Genomic DNA, 15,420 nt, shown 5'->3' on the forward strand with positions numbered 1-15,420 from the left:
TTACGTTATATGTGTTCTTAGGGCTTTGTCATTCTTCAAATCGTTTTCCAAGGCTGGGTAGTATTTCATGCAAGCAAGTGTGTACAGCATATGCTGCTGCGGTCAAGTTCAAGTGTGGCTTCTAGAGATTGCCTGTGACTGCCAATCACTTGCCAGCTACTCTGAGGATTACCTGTAAAGACTATTTAACTCTAGCGTGGACTTTGGGTTTCCAGCAAAACCCAATGCATTGTTATGTCAGCTCCCAGCCCCTCTCACTCCTGCCGCCCACCCCCCTACCCTTCCACCTGCCACATACCCTAATGGAAAACCAACTGCAATCAAAATGAACATGGGTCATCTAGTTCTTTGGATTATCACTCTTTAATTTCACTCCTCTGTGAATGAAGAGCCTTTGGCGATGATTCCCTGGCCGCATCACCTGCTCAGGCTCTGTATTGGGAGGGGCAGGGCAAGTGAAGAAGGAGTTGTTCAGATATTCACAACAGCAGAACCTGCTGTAATCCCTTCTGCTCTTGTCTGCACAAAGGGAATCTGGAGGAATATACTAGTTTCCCATTACTGTGACAACAAATTGCCACCTACATAACTGCCCCAAATGGCACAAATTTATTATCTCCCAGTTCTGGAGGTCAGAAATCTAAAATCCGTCTCACTGGGTCAAAATCAAGGAATCAGTAGGGCGAATTCCTCCTGGAGGCTCTGAGGGCACAATCTGTTTTCTTGTCTTTTTCAACTTCCTTGGCTTGTGACCCTGAATCACTTCAACCCTTTCCTTCTGCTCTCACATGTCCGACTACTAACGCTGACCCTCCTACCTCCCTGTTATGAGCCCCTGGTTATTATATCGGGCTTACCCAGCTAGGGCAGGATTATCTCCCCAGCTCGAGACCCTTACCTCAATCCTATCTGCAAAGTCCCTTGTTCCATGTAAGGTAACATATTCATGAGTTCTGGGGATTAGGACACGGACACCTTTAGGGGCCATTATTCAATGTACCACAAGAAGCCAGAAACGCACCATCTTAGTTCCAACCATCTCTGCTCAGTGCCAAGGGCCCTTCCCCATGGCACCCTTTTGTCTCCCCAGGACAAGAAAGACTTCATAGACATGCGGGTGAAGCGGCTGCTGAAGGCCGGTGTCATCTCTGCACTGACCTGCATGGTGAAAGCAGACAGTGCCATCCTCACCGACCAGACCAAAGAGTTGCTGGCCAGGTGCAGCTGCAGCGGGCTAGGGCTGGGGTGGGAGGGGACTGGAGACGGGAGGCTGGGCAGGGAGCGAGGTATGGCAGGGAGTAAATGAAAGAATGAGTCGCTGGGGGCTTGGAGAGGAGCCTAAGGGGAACTGACATTAAAAAGTGACATAGTGCCTGACCAGGCGGTGGCGCAGTGGATAGAGCGCCGGACTAGGATGCGGAGGATCCAGGTTCGAGACCCCGAGGTCGCCAGCTTGAGCGCAGGCTCATCTGGTTTGAGCAAAGCAAGCTCACTAGCTTGGACCCAAGGTCACTGGTCGAGCAAGGGGTTACTCGGTCTGCTGTAGCCCCATGGTCAAGGCACATATGAGAAAGCAATCAATGAACAACTAAGGTGTTGCAACGAAAAACTGATGATTGATGCTTCTCATCTCTCTTTGTTCCTGTTTGTCTGACCCTATCTATCCCTCTCTCTGACTCTCTCTCTGTCTCTGTAAAAAAAGAAAAAAAGTGACATAGTGACTGACCTGTGGTGGCGCAGTGGATAGTGTCGACCTGGAACAATGAGGTCACACTTTCGAAACCCTGGGCTTGCCTGGTCAAGGCAATGGGAGTTGATGCTTCCTGCTTCTCTCCCCCCACTCTTTCTCTCTCTCTTCATTGTAAAATGAATAAATAAAATCTTTAAAAAAATTGAAAAAAAGAAAAGTGACATGGCGGGCAGGTCATCACAAATGGAAGTTTGCATCAGGAGGAAGGAGGTCACTCTTCGTCTGGTCACCTTGTTCTCAAGTTTTATGAGGCACCTGGTGTTTCAGAGGTGAAAGGCACAGTATCTGTGCAGCCTGATGGGAGAAGCAAACAGGCTCACAGTCAGTCACCATACCAGGCAACAGGTGCTATGACGGGGGGAAGACAGAGGGCTGGTTGAAGCACAAACAGTGGTATCCAACCAGCCAGCTTGGGTAGGAAGGTGGGCAGCCAGGAAGGCCTCTTGGAGGAGGTGACGGTTCAAGGCAGCCTGAAGGAACAAAAAGAGCCACTCATCTGCAGGGGAGGGAAGAGATCCAGGTAGAGGGAACAGCATATGCAAAGAACCAAGGATGGAAGAAGAATGAGTGGATCTGGGGTTTTCCTGTAATTAGTCTGGAGTAGTGCTAGGTAAGACCAGAGCGGGAGGCGAGGGCGGGGTGGCAGAGGCCCTGGGATGCCTCAGTGTTAAAGTGTTTGTCCTGGCTCACAGGCAGCAAGTGGCCGTTCACTGTCTCCCTCAGTGAGGATGAGCTGGCTCTTTGCAGCCTGGCTTGGTCTCACTTCCTCCTCAGCCTCTCCTGTTATTGGGAGTAACTCCCCAAGGTGCACATGCGCACTGGCAGCACTTCCCGGGGCTTCTCTGGGTCCGACTGGGGGCCAGCTGATGCCTGGGAAGGAAGGGTGTGCTGGTGCATTAAATGTCCTGTATCTGTACTCTGCAGGGTATTCCTGGCACTGTGTGACAACCCAAAGGACCGAGGCACCATTGTGGCTCAAGGTGGTGGCAAGGTAATTGGGCAGGATAAGGTCCTTGCCATCCTAGAAGGTGCTCTACTGGGGCAGAGCACACTTGTGTGCGTGTGTATACATGCGTGCACGCACGTGTGTGCACACACATACACACCCTCTGCCTGGCTCAAGAATAATGTTCCTCTGCTCTAACCCAACCTCCTGGAATATGGTCTGTGCCCATGGCTTCAGTCCAATTTCTGTCTGATTCTCTGATCTTACTGTAGAACCCCATCTATCCTCCTGGCTACTGGGAGGAGGAATGATGTGGGTATGAAGACTGTAGACTTTGCTACAGAAGATTTGCTATTCAGTCCTTGCTCATCCCCTTCTTAGCTGCCTAACCTTGGGCAAATGACTTAATCTCCCTGAGCCACTGTTTCCTTATTTGTAAATGGTGGGAAAAAAATCACACACCCACTCTGTAGACTGTCACAAGGATTAGAGAAAATATACTTAAAGAATTGGCTCATAGCAGGTGCTCAATAAATGGCTGCTGTTTTATTATTTATTTATTTAGTTAGTTAGTTATTTTAGATGAGAGGAGGGGAGATAGTGAGGCAGACTCTCACATGTGCTCTTACCAGGATCCTCCTGGCAACCCCATCTAGGGCCAATGCTTGAGTACTGAGCTATTTTTAACACCTGAGGCTGATGCGCTCCAGAGGAGCTATTATCTAGGGCCACACTCGAACCAAATGAGCCACTAGCTGCAGGAGGGGAAGGGGGGAGAAGCAGATGGTCACTTCTCCTGTGTGTCTTGACTGGGAATCGACCAGGGATGTCCATATGCCAGGCCAATGCTCTAGCCCCTGAGCCACTGGCCAGGGTCAAATGGCTGCTGTTCTGATTAGGTTTGACTTAGGCAGAAAGTAAAAAATTAGTGTATTGACTTAATTATTTTTCCAAAAGCCAGATGAATGTATGGATAGTGGGGAGAGTGAGGATGAATCTTTGATGTGCACTGGGAACCAGGAGGAGTGCATTTGTGATTAAACACGTATTTAATTGTTTTCTATAATGCTCAAGAGTTGATTATATCACAGAGTCATCCTGAAGTTCTGATGGGACAGACAGACAGACAGACAGACAGCAGCTGGAGAGGGAGGGTGGGGAGAGAAGCCTCCGGATGTCTGTGACCCAGGAGTGACTGTGTCATTTCTTGCAGGCCTTGATTCCCCTGGCTTTGGAGGGCACAGACGTGGGCAAGGTGAAGGCAGCCCATGCCCTAGCAAAGATCGCTGCTGTTTCCAATCCGGACATCGCCTTCCCAGGGGAGCGGGTGGGTATCTGGGTGGGTGGGATGGGGCAACGGGAGGAGTCTCCTCTGCTCCTAAGGGACTTTCCTTTTGTCACCCTGCTCCTGGCTTGGGAGGAGGCATGGTACTGTCACAGAGAGGACAATCAACTGGAGGGGCCTGGATTCCAGACTTAGCGCTGCCTGTGACTAACAGGGCTGTCCTCTTGGGAACTCAGCTCATCTGCAAAGTAGAGAAAATGACCCTGCCTCTCAGGATCATCATTAAGGTCAAATCAGACAATGGGTGGACAAGTGCTTTGGAAATTCTAAACCTGGACACCTGTAAATGTCAGGAACTGGGGGATCATGGTGTCCACCTGACCCACTCCTCCCCCCCTCCCCCCCAGGTCTATGAGGTGGTGCGGCCCCTTGTGAGACTCCTGGATACACAGAGGGACGGGCTCCAGAACTATGAGGCTCTCCTCGGCCTCACCAATCTGTCTGGGCGGAGTGACAGACTCCGGTGAGTGGGGCGTGGAGGGAGCAGGAGTGAAAAGAGGCGTCCCAGGAAGTGTTTGGATAAATTTCACATATAAGATGTGCAAAAACTGCTTTCCTCCAAGGATAGGATCAAAGGCCGTGGGAAGAAACACAGTGGGAGGGATTTGAATTAGCACTTGGAAAACCATGTGGTGAATGGACAAGCCAAAGGAGACTGTGCAAGTATTTCTTCTTCTTCCTGAAGTTGTGAAAAGATACCCAGGAAGATGGTGAAGAGAAAGTGTATTTCTTCTTAGAAGCAGGGCATGGTGAACTTTATTGGGGTGAGATTCTTTTAGTACCAAGTGGCAGAAAACTGAACTCCAACTGGTTTAAGCGTAAAGGGAATTTACTGGCTTGTGTAAATAAAGTCTGAAGTACTTCAGATTCTGGTGCAGCTTGAGGCAGGGGTTACAAAGCTGTCCCGGGCCTGGCTCTCTGCACCTTTCCTGTCTGTGTTGTCTGGATACTCCGATGGGAGCTCCCCTCTCTCACAGTCACAAGGCTTCCTCTTCACGTCCAGCAGGAAATGGCTTCATCTTCTTCTTGCCTTCATATCCTGCAGGAAGAGAGGGAAAGAGGATTCCTTTCCCCCAGCAATTATACAAGAGCATCTCCAGCTGGGAGACATTTTCATCCTGGAACCCCTCCCTGGGACCAGAATGCTATGCTATGTCATTTAGTTTATGCCCACTGGTGCCCCTCCTGGAGCTGCGGCAGGATCAACGCCATGGAGACCGTGCCGGCTGAGGGTGTAGGCGGGACACCGCTAGGGTGGAGAAAAGGGCACCGGGGTAGCCAAACAGCCCGAATGTTCATGACAGAGAACTCAGGGGCCTCTCTTCCTCCTGCTCTAGGCAGAAGATCTTTAAGGAGAAGGCCTTGCCAGACATCGAGAACTACATGTTTGAGAATCATGACCAGTTGCGACAGGCGGCCACCGAGTGCATGTGTAACATGGTAGTGAACAAGGAGGTGAGGGCTCCGCCTAGGGGCAGGGAGTGGTAGCGGCACGGTGAGTCAGGCCATGGGCCAGGGCCTGGCGTGGGAGCAGGGACTGTTACAATGGTAGGAAGGTAGCATTTCTGCCAGAGAACACAGGAATCTCTGAGTCTTTCCTGGATTACAGCACTGGATGAGGCAGAAGTTAGCATTTCTGTGAGTTATTTAGGTCTAACTAATCTCATAGCAAAGCAGGATGGGAGACCAGGACCTCCTACAGGCCAAGAAAGGCTAGATCACTTGCATTTATTGAAGCTCCATATATCTCAATATATATGGAAGAAATACAAAAACAGTTACAGCTTTAGAATATTTGAAATGTTAACATGAATGAACTGCCACTGTTTCCATAGAAACTGCATTGCACTACAACTGTGCTCTTCACAGAATAGTCACAGAATTTATAACAGTAGAATGAGTTCAGAACATGTCGATGGCCTCAGGGTCCAATGATAGGACACATTGTAATCATATGATGAATGCATGCCTTCTCCTTTTCATCCTGCCAGAGTATTTTGCTGTGCCTGTAGGCAGATCAGCATCAGAGGTAACGGAAGAGTGTAAATCTGAGGTTCCTCATGAATGAAGTAGCCAGGCCAAGTGGCCCTCCTGAGCATTCAGGGAGAGCCTAGTGTGAGACTCACTATTTCTCTTCAACTTAAGTCCTGGATCTTCTCACTGATGTAGGAAGGAAACTTGACCCATAAAAACCTGTTAAAGTAAAAAGATATAAAGCTACCATGTCTGACCAGGCGGTGGCACAGTGGATAGAACACGGACTGGGATGCAGAGGACCCAAGTTTGAAACCCTGAGGTCACCAGCTTGAGCGCGGGCTCATCTGGTTTGAGTGCGGGCTCATCAGCTTGAGAGCAGGGTCACTGGCTTGAGCGTGGGATCACAGACATGACCCCATCCATGGTCGCTGACTTGAGCCCAAGGTTGCTGGTTTGAAGCCCAAGGTCATTGACTTGAGCTCAAGGTTGCTGGCTTGAGCAAGGGGTCACTTGCTCTGCTGTAGCTCCCTGGTCAAGGCACATGTGATAAAGTAATTAATGAACAACTAAAGGAGCCGCAACAAAAAATTGATGCTTCTCATCTCTCCCCCATCCTGTCTGTCTGTCCCTCTCTCTGTCTCTCTCTGTCTTTGTCACAAAAAAAATAAAGAAAAGAAAAGAAAACAAGAGATATAAAGCTACCAGGACACACCAGAGAGCTAACCTAAAGCTGGGCTGGGGGCCTGGCAGCTATGTGGGAGAAGAGAGTGTGCCTACGGGAAGGGGAGGAGAGAAACAGTGGGAAGGGGCAGCAGCTTTAACAGCTGCTGCAACAACCAAAATCAAAATACAGTATACGGTGGTCTTGGCCCTGGCCGGTTGGCTCAGCGTTAGAGCATCGGTCCGGCGTGTGGAAGTCCTGGGTTCGATTCCTGGTCAGGGCACACAGGAGAGGTGACCATCTGCTTCTCAGCCCCTCCCTCTTCTCTCTCTGTCTCTGTCTCTGTCTCTCTCCCTCTCCTGCAGCCATGGCTCGAATGGTTCGAGCAGGTTGGCCCTGGACGATGAGGATGGCTCCATGGTCTAGCCTCAGGGGCTAAAATAGCTTGTTTGCCTAGCTATGGAGCAGCGGCCCTAGTGGGCAGAGCACTGCCCTGGGTAGATCCCAGTTGGGGTGCATGCAGGAGTCTATCTCTCTGCCTCCCTGCCACCCCATGTGGTGGTCTCAACAGGAGAGTTCATTTCTTACTCACATTTGGATCAGGTAGTCACTTCTAAGCAGTGACTTAGGGATCCAGGCTTCTTTAATCAAGAGCTGTCTTCCCTTAGCTTTGCGCAGTGGCAGTATCGTAGCCAATGAGGTTTATCCGAGGCGCAATTATTGCTAATTGAAATTAAATAAATAAAAGTAAAAAAAAAAAAAAAAAAGAACTGTCTTCCCCTCTACCACCTTGGGAGTGATCTCTATTCAGATGGTGAATGGAGAAAGAGACCATGGGAGAGGCACCTGTGGTACTCTATCTACCATGGTGGCCTGGAAGTGACACATATCACTTCCACTCATGTTCATTGCTGAGAACTAGTTATGACCACATCTAGGTGCAAGGGTTTGGTGAACACACTCCATTTGGGACAGCTGCTTCCCGTTCACAAGTGTGCCCCACGAGAGGACCACACTGACCATCTCTGCCGTAGCCTTACTTCTGAGGACTACTGATCCAGCTTCAGGGAGGCACAGTAGAGGCTCATAATCTGGGAAGCTGTGATCTTTGACTCTTTTTGGAGCTCCACTTCCAGGAAATCTGACCCAACAAAATGCCCTTAAACTTGACCAACGAGCTATTGCTGTAGAGCAGAGGGGTGGGGACCAGTGGGCTCTGTCAAGGCCCCGGGCCCCAGCAGGATCCGCTCCTGCTTTTGGATCCTTGGAAAATCTCATCTCTTACCTGATAGAGACAGTACAACAGCTCTTTAATACCAATTAATCTACCCAACCATCCCCTGCTCTTGCCAAGCCCTTATGCCTTTAGGGACTGCAAAGTCATTTCAGGGCTGAACCTGAAGACCAGTCTGTTGTGAGAAAAACAGTCCAGGCTTCCGCAAAGGGAGGTGAGACACAGCTCTTCAGGCAGCATCTACCCTGAGGGGTCTGTGCCTGCCTCCTTCCCTGGTGGAGAGCCGAATGCAAACAGAGGTGGTGGAACAACCAGTTTGGGAAATCCCTTATTTTCTTTAACCTTTTAGCTAGAGAAGATTGTAGCCCCTTTATCCAGCTAATCAAGGAAGACTTCCTGAGGGAGGTGGCATGGGTGAGCTGCTCAAAGGGAATCTCTGAGAGATCCTGGGTCAGAGGACGTGGCTTCAGACGCATCTTTCTCTCCCCAGGCTGCTCAGGTGGAGACATTTTTCTCTGAGCCATGCACCTTCCTCCCACAGGTACAGGAGCGGTTCCTGGCTGATGGCAATGACCGGCTGAAGCTGATGGTACTGCTCTGCGGGGAGGATGATGACAAGGTGCAGAATGCAGCTGCAGGGGCCCTGGCCATGCTGACAGCAGCACATAAGAAACTGTGCCTCAAGATGACCCAAGTGGTGAGAGTGCGCCCCGGGGGCCGTAAGTGAGGGTGGGCTCTAGGCGGTGGTGAGATTCAAGTAATTTAACAACCGGTTCTCTGCCCTAATGGTCCTTTTAAGAATAAAAAAAGATATACTGAAAGGTAGTTTATTACCTCATGCATTTAATACTTACATAAGAACAATAAAAGAGCCTGACCAGGCAGTGGCGCAGTAGATAGAGCGTCGGATTAGGATGAGGAAGACCCAGGTTCGAAACCCCGAGATCGCCAGTTTGAGCGCGGGCTCATCTGGTTTGAGCAAAGCTCACCAGCTTGGACCCAAGGTTGCTGGCTTGAGCAAGGGGTTACTCGGTCTGTTGTAGCCCCATGGTCAAGGCACATATGAGAAAGCAATCAATGAACAACTAGGGTGTCACAACGAAAAACTGATGATTGATGCGTCTCATCTCTCTTCGTTCCCGTCTGTCTGTCCCTATCTATCCCTCTCTCTGACTTTCTCTGTCTCTGTAAAAAAAAAAAAAAAAAAAAAAGAGGTACGCTAACTAGATTATAAGAGTTTTGAAATATTAGTGAAAAGATATTAAATAATACCTGACAAAAAACAATACAAGCTGTCACCCCCTGGTTGTTTGGCACTTTTTCTTTTTATATTATATGTTTGTTTACTAAAGTAACAAACGCTAGGGAATTAAAATGTAGTATTTCATCAAAGGTACAATGAGGTTTATGAAATGAATAAGTAAATATTACAAGCATAGTTCTGTCAAATTTTTTTCACCTATGGATGCAGTGAACATTACTACAGGCGCTTAGAGTATGCTGTTGCACAGATGAATGTTAAAAAAGAGTAAGGAATGTAAATTTGTGATTTCCACATTGGGCGGCTACCCAGGTGCCCACCTTAGAGAGAACCCTGATTACAAGTGCCATTTTTTTGTTTGTTTGTTTGTTTTTTCATTTTTCCGAAGCTGGAAACGGGGAGGCAGTCAGACAGACTCCCGCATGCGCCCGACCGGGATCCACCCAGTATACCCAACCGGGGGCAATGCTCTGCCCCTCTGGGGCATCGCTCTGTTGCATCCAGAGCCATTCTAGCGCCTGAGGCAGAGGCCACAGAGCCATCCCCAGCGCCCAGGTCATCTTTGCTCCAATGGAGCCTCGGCTGCGGGAGGGGAAGAGAGAGACAGAGAGGAAGGAGGGGGAGGGATGGAAAAGCAGATGGGCGCTTCTCCTGTGTGCCCTGGCCGGGAATCGAACCTGGGACTCCTGCATGCCAGGCCAACACTCTACCACTGAGCCAGCCGGCCAGGGCCATACAAGTGCCATTTTAACAACCGGTTCATCAAACTCAACAAAAGATTAGGTATTCGTTCTGCCGAATCGGTGTACACCGGCTGAATCCCACCACTGGCTCTAGGGGATCTCTCCTCACCCAGACTACACTACCCTGTATGATCCCTGTGGGAAGGCCCGTCTCCATGGTAACTTCTCTCAGCTCCCTTGTTCCTACCACCTAAGGAGAGGAGACTCTATACCCTTCTGCCCCTTATTTTTTATTTTTGTATTTTTCTGAAGCTGGAAACGGGGAGAGACAGTCAGACAGACTCCCGCATGCGCCCGACCGGGATCCACCCAGCACGCCCACCAGGGGGCGACGCTCTGCCCACCAGGGGGCGATGCTCTGCCCCTCCGGGGCGTCGCTCTGTTGCTACCAGAGCCACTCTAGCACCTGGGGCAGAGGCCACAGAGCCATCCCCAGCACCCGGGCCATCTTTGCTCCAATGGAGCCTCGGCTGCGGGAGGGGAAGAGAGAGACAGAGAGGAAGGAGAGGGGGAGGGGTGGAGAAGCAGATGGGCGCTTCTCCTGTGTGCCCTGGCCGGGAATCGAACCCGGGACTTCTGCACGCCAGGCCGAGGCTCTACCACTGAGCCAACCGGCCAGGGCCTGCCCCTTATATTTATTATTTGAATTTTCCAATTCAAATCTCTTCCACTATAGTTTCACCATTGACTTTGAAGACTAAGTACTGCTGTGGAGCCTTGAGCTCCCCAGGAGAAGCATGGCCCTGGGTGGGGCACAAAGGGGAGCTCTCTAAAGTGGACACAGTGTTCAGCTCCTTTGGTGGCAATGTGGCCATCTTAGCAGGGTATAATGAAAGAGATATTTACACAGTCACAAACGTGGGGGTGCAAAATGAAACCTTATTTTACTAAACTGAACTTAGTTTGTGGCCATCATTTCCACTGATGGAGAAAAATGTAAACATCTCAATTCAAATGTACCCAAGTCTGCATCATTAAAGGCGGGTTCTTTTAGATACTCAGTTAAGGTGTGTGTGTGTGTGTGTGTGTGTGTGTGTGTGTGTGTGTGTGTGAGTGATCTCTGAGGTCCACAGTGCTTATGCTGTCCTGGCACCAGGGGAGTGGCGTCTCTGCTTGGTCCTTGGGCTTTAGCACTTTCCCTAAGGCAAGCTTCTCAAAATTGGAAGATGTGTAAGAGTCACCTGGAAGGCTGGTTAAAATACTTTCCCCAGAAAAGTATTTTAATACTTTTACTTTTATTATATATATCATATATATATATGTATATATATGATATATATACTTTTAAAAAGATTTTATTTATTGATTTTAGAGAGAAGAGAGATAGAGAGAAAGGGTGGGGGCAAAGCATCAACTCATAGTTGCTTCTCATATGTGCCTTGACCAGGCAAGCCCAGGGCTTCAAACTGGCAACCTCAGCATTCCAGGTCACAGCTCTATCCACTGTACCACCACAGGTCAGGCTCTCCAGATATTTTGATTCAGTATCAGGGGTGGGGTGTTTCCAGCCTGCTCTGAAACTGTTGTCCTAAGCAGTTCTCTGTTGAACTAACTGGTCACACAACTCCTATCAACAGTCCCCCACAAGGCACTCTGTGACTCTTTCGCTTACTGGCCTCCAGAGCTTGCTCTAAGAATTTATACCCACGAAGTCATCCCATCCTCCCCAAAAAACCTGTGCAGTAGGTGTGATTATTATTATTCCTATTTTACTGGTGAGGAACTGAGTACAGAAAAGTAGCTCAAGGCCACCCAGCTAGTTAGTTGAGAAAGGATTTGGGATCCTTTAAAATTGCTGATCCACTCCTGGCCACTTTTTCCTTCTTCCCGAGGGGCTCAGAAATATTGGCTACATTCCTGTCCCCACAATGGCATCCTGCAGACTCTCTGAAGCTGGCCAGACCTGTCTTTTGTACAACCCTGGAGCCATGCTGGATGCTGGACCTCTCTGTAGTCTTACACCTGCTGGGATACACCCTAGGGAGCCAGGAAACTGATCTTCCCACTGGAGTCCTATCCCAATAGGATCATCACACTCCCTTTAGCACCCAGTAACTCATCCCAGGGAACGATGGACATTGGACCCATTATAAGCTACCCATCAGCACTAAATCTTCCTTGAACCCTACCACAAGCTAGCAGAACTTTCATTTCCTTTCTTTGTGGTAGGAGACTTGGTGAGGAGTTTACAAAAATCTCCTAGAAGCTAAGAAGCCAATAATTTGCCTTTTCTTCCCTTCTGTCTTTTCCCCCTCTGAGAGCAATGCATGTAGAAAGCTATTCCCATTTGCTAAGGGAGGGTGAGGGTATAAGGGGTACAAGGAAGCAAAGAGGAAATCTTTGGATTAGCATCTGAAATCATCATCCTTCTCCACTTTTATTGGTTGGGTTCTCACTATGCTCCAATTCCCATGTAAGCTCTTTCCATGTATTATCTTACTAAATCATCACAATGTTAAGAGATAAGCATAGCAGATAGTAGACAAGGCTCCTGAGGCTTGCAGAGGTTAAATAACTTAGCCAAGGTTATATAATTGGAAAGTGGCTAAGCAGGGACCCGAACACTGGTCTTTCTGACTCCAAGACCCAAAATTATTTTACTCTGCTGCCCGTGTGTGTCTGTTGAATGATTAAGAGTTAAGCCTCCTGGTTCTATCCTCAGCTCCTTCTCTGTCTCCTGGGGTGATCAGAGTGGTCCAGAGGCCTATCTTCCCTGTGCACAGTAGTTGGGCTGCTTTGCATCAAAGAATGAAACAGAGAAAGGGAGGAGGGACGGAGGAGAGGATACACTCCAACTCCAGTGCTGGTCCCAGTTGAAGTCAGGGCTGGTGGCGTACATACTTAGGGCTCATGTCTCAGGGGCACCTGGGTGAGCAGAAACAGGCATTGACCATTCTGCTCAGGCATGCGGTGAGCCTGTTCCTTTGCTTGAGACGCTTAAAAAATAAATGGCTAAATAGATGTTTATTTTCTACTATTTCCAGATAAGTGACCACAGATAGCTAAATTACTTCTTTTTCTTGGACCTCAGTCCCTCTACTTGTAAAATGAAAGGAATTGGATTATTTCAAGTTCTTTGTAGTTCTCCAATTCCTGCCCTGGCTCTGGTAAGGTAGGCACCCAGTTAGTCCCAAGGAGGACAAGTAGGCATAGGCTGAGTTCCATACACACATAACCAGATACGTGCTCGCCCTTTCAGAGCCCAGAATCTGGGCCTGGCTGATGCTTCTATTTATCTTGTCCAAACTCTCCTCTCTCTGTCCATCCACTGATTCCTTCAATCCTTCGTTATCCACCTTCCCCTCTCCAGACAACTCAGTGGTTGGAGATCCTACAGAGGCTTTGCCTGCACGACCGGCTGTCAGTCCAACACCGGGGCCTGGTCATTGCCTACAACCTGCTGGAGGCTGATGCTGAGCTAGCCAAGAAGCTGGTGGAGAGTGAGATGCTGGAGATCCTGACTATGGTGGGCAAACAGGAACCGGATGAGAAGAAGGCAGCAGTGATTCAGACAGCACGGGACTGTCTCATCAAGTGCATGGATTATGGCTTCATTAAACCAGTGTCTTAGACAGGAGTCCACAGGGATGCTGGAACTGATCCTGGACTGTGCAGAGTCCTGAGCCGGGAACTCCTGGAGTGTTAGTTCAGCTAGGGATCATAGCAGTGACAGTGAAGCCATATAAAAAAAATACTCATTTTCCCTGCGTTGTGAATCTTCCCCTTTACCCAAAGTTTGTCTGTTTCATTGGCTCTCTTGCTCACTGTCTCCATATGTCTGTCATGTTCTAGAAATTCCTAGAATAATTTTTATCCATAATTTGGAAGACAGGTTGGATAAGTCTTTCTGTACCCATTCCAAAGACCAGGAGAATGCACTGAAGTTCTTTATACTTTGGAAAATGAATTGAGTGGTGAGGTAGGATTTCACACATGTGTGAACATAAAGTTAGTGCTGTTGTATCTGGATGTTGAGCTGTGCTGGTTTTCGTACTCTCTCTCCCATACTATCTGAAGAAGGCTGCCTAGAACTGCATGTTTCAGTGCCGTGCCCTGTGCCAGCCCGTTCCATATCCCATCACTCAGCTGTGGTGGGAATGCAGTTCATGTTCAATAGTGTGACCCGATTTTTGCAATTTTCTTGGAGAAGTCTTCCAAGCAAGATGAACATAATGAATATAAACAAGATCAACTCAAAGTGCTTGAAGAAAAAAAAATCATTGGTTTATATATCTTGTCTAACCAGGGAAAGCTCTGATATTGTTAGATCTAGGGTTCAAAATGTCCTTTTGATTCACCTGTCCACTGCAGACTTCTTTACACATAGGTCTTGTCCAAGACCACATTTTCTGTTTGTTTGTCCTAATCTTATTATTAATCGTGTTCTGGGCGCTAGAGAAGGATCTGGCTCGGTGCCGGTGCCGGCTCTGCCGGGACACACTCCGCACCTGCTGCTCCACCCTCGGGCCTTAGGAATCCGGCGCCCAGACTGCAGAGGAGGGTGGCTGGGGGCACTGCGAAGGAAGAACTGACAAGGTGACAGCTCTCACAGTTGGAGGACCGGAAACCAAGAGCTTGTTTTTGTTCAGTGCTCTTTTCCTTCCACCCCATCACGCACTGCAAGCTCAGCAACCTATCGATAAAGGAGACCGCGCCTCCTCCACACTGAGCCAGCGCCACACGTGGCGATTAGCACGACTCTTCAGCCACCCCTATTATTACTCCCACCGCTCCCTACTCTGGGCCTCTCTGCTGGCCTCCGCGTTCTTCCGGTTTCTGCCCAAGGGCTCACCGCCCCCTCCCCCGCCCCGCCCCGCCCCGGGTGGTTACGTCGGGAGAGGGGAATGGCCTGGATTACAGTCATGGGAATGGAACGCTTCCCGTCGCAAATCTGGGTGTTGGAGTTTGAGGCAAGAGTGTAACCTAAGGTCTGACCTGTGGTGGCGCAGTGGGTAAAGCGTCGACCTGGAAATGCTGAGGTCGCCGGTTCGAAACCCTGGGCTTGCCTGGTCGAGGCACATATGGGAGTTGATGCTTCCAGCTTCTCTCTCTCCCTCTCTGTCTCTCTCTCTCTCTCTCTCTCCCTTTCTCCTCTCTAAAATGAATAAATAAAATTAAAAAGAAAAAGAGCGTAGCCTATAGTCCTCTGGGCTATGCCAGCGGGAGTTGAGAAGTGATGAGATGGAGACACGTCTGTTCACCTGATTTTGAGGAGGGCCAGGAGAACAGAAGGAGGGCGCCGCAGGAAAGGAGCAGTTGGAGTCAGGAATTGACTGAATGTTCCAGAGGTTCCTAAATGCTACTTACTCCCCTGGGGCTCGGGCTCGGACCTGTCCCCGTGCAGCCTGCTCTTCGCCCCTTTCGCCGGGCTGGGCTGCCTCCTGGGCTCCCGCACCGCCGCCGCCCAGCAGCCCCGCGCGCCCCGAGCCGCGGCAGGTGAGGAGCGTCCGCGCAGCGCCCGGCACCGAGCCAGGCCCTTCTCTAGCGCCCAGAACACGCTTGG

At 49.5% G+C, this 15,420-nt stretch overlaps 1 protein-coding gene and 1 pseudogene across 1 annotated transcript in view; both read left to right on the forward strand.

Moving 5' to 3' along the window:
- Nucleotides 1-13,880, forward strand: part of UNC45B (unc-45 myosin chaperone B) — a 29,269-nt gene extending 15,389 nt beyond the window's left edge. The window contains exons 14-20 of the mRNA XM_066363863.1: nt 1,091-1,218; nt 2,675-2,741; nt 3,910-4,023; nt 4,389-4,504; nt 5,379-5,496; nt 8,455-8,610; nt 13,228-13,880. Of these exons, the coding sequence (XP_066219960.1) occupies nt 1,091-1,218; nt 2,675-2,741; nt 3,910-4,023; nt 4,389-4,504; nt 5,379-5,496; nt 8,455-8,610; nt 13,228-13,488 (960 nt within the window). The 3' untranslated portion in view covers nt 13,489-13,880. The remainder of the gene's footprint in view (nt 1-1,090; nt 1,219-2,674; nt 2,742-3,909; nt 4,024-4,388; nt 4,505-5,378; nt 5,497-8,454; nt 8,611-13,227) is intronic.
- On the forward strand, nt 7,346-7,426 carry LOC136396377 (U4 spliceosomal RNA; annotated as a pseudogene).
- Nucleotides 13,881-15,420: the final 1,540 nt, after the last annotated feature.

Source organism: Saccopteryx leptura, chromosome 2 (assembly GCF_036850995.1).
Source record: "Saccopteryx leptura isolate mSacLep1 chromosome 2, mSacLep1_pri_phased_curated, whole genome shotgun sequence".
Lineage (NCBI taxonomy): Eukaryota > Metazoa > Chordata > Mammalia > Chiroptera > Emballonuridae > Saccopteryx > Saccopteryx leptura.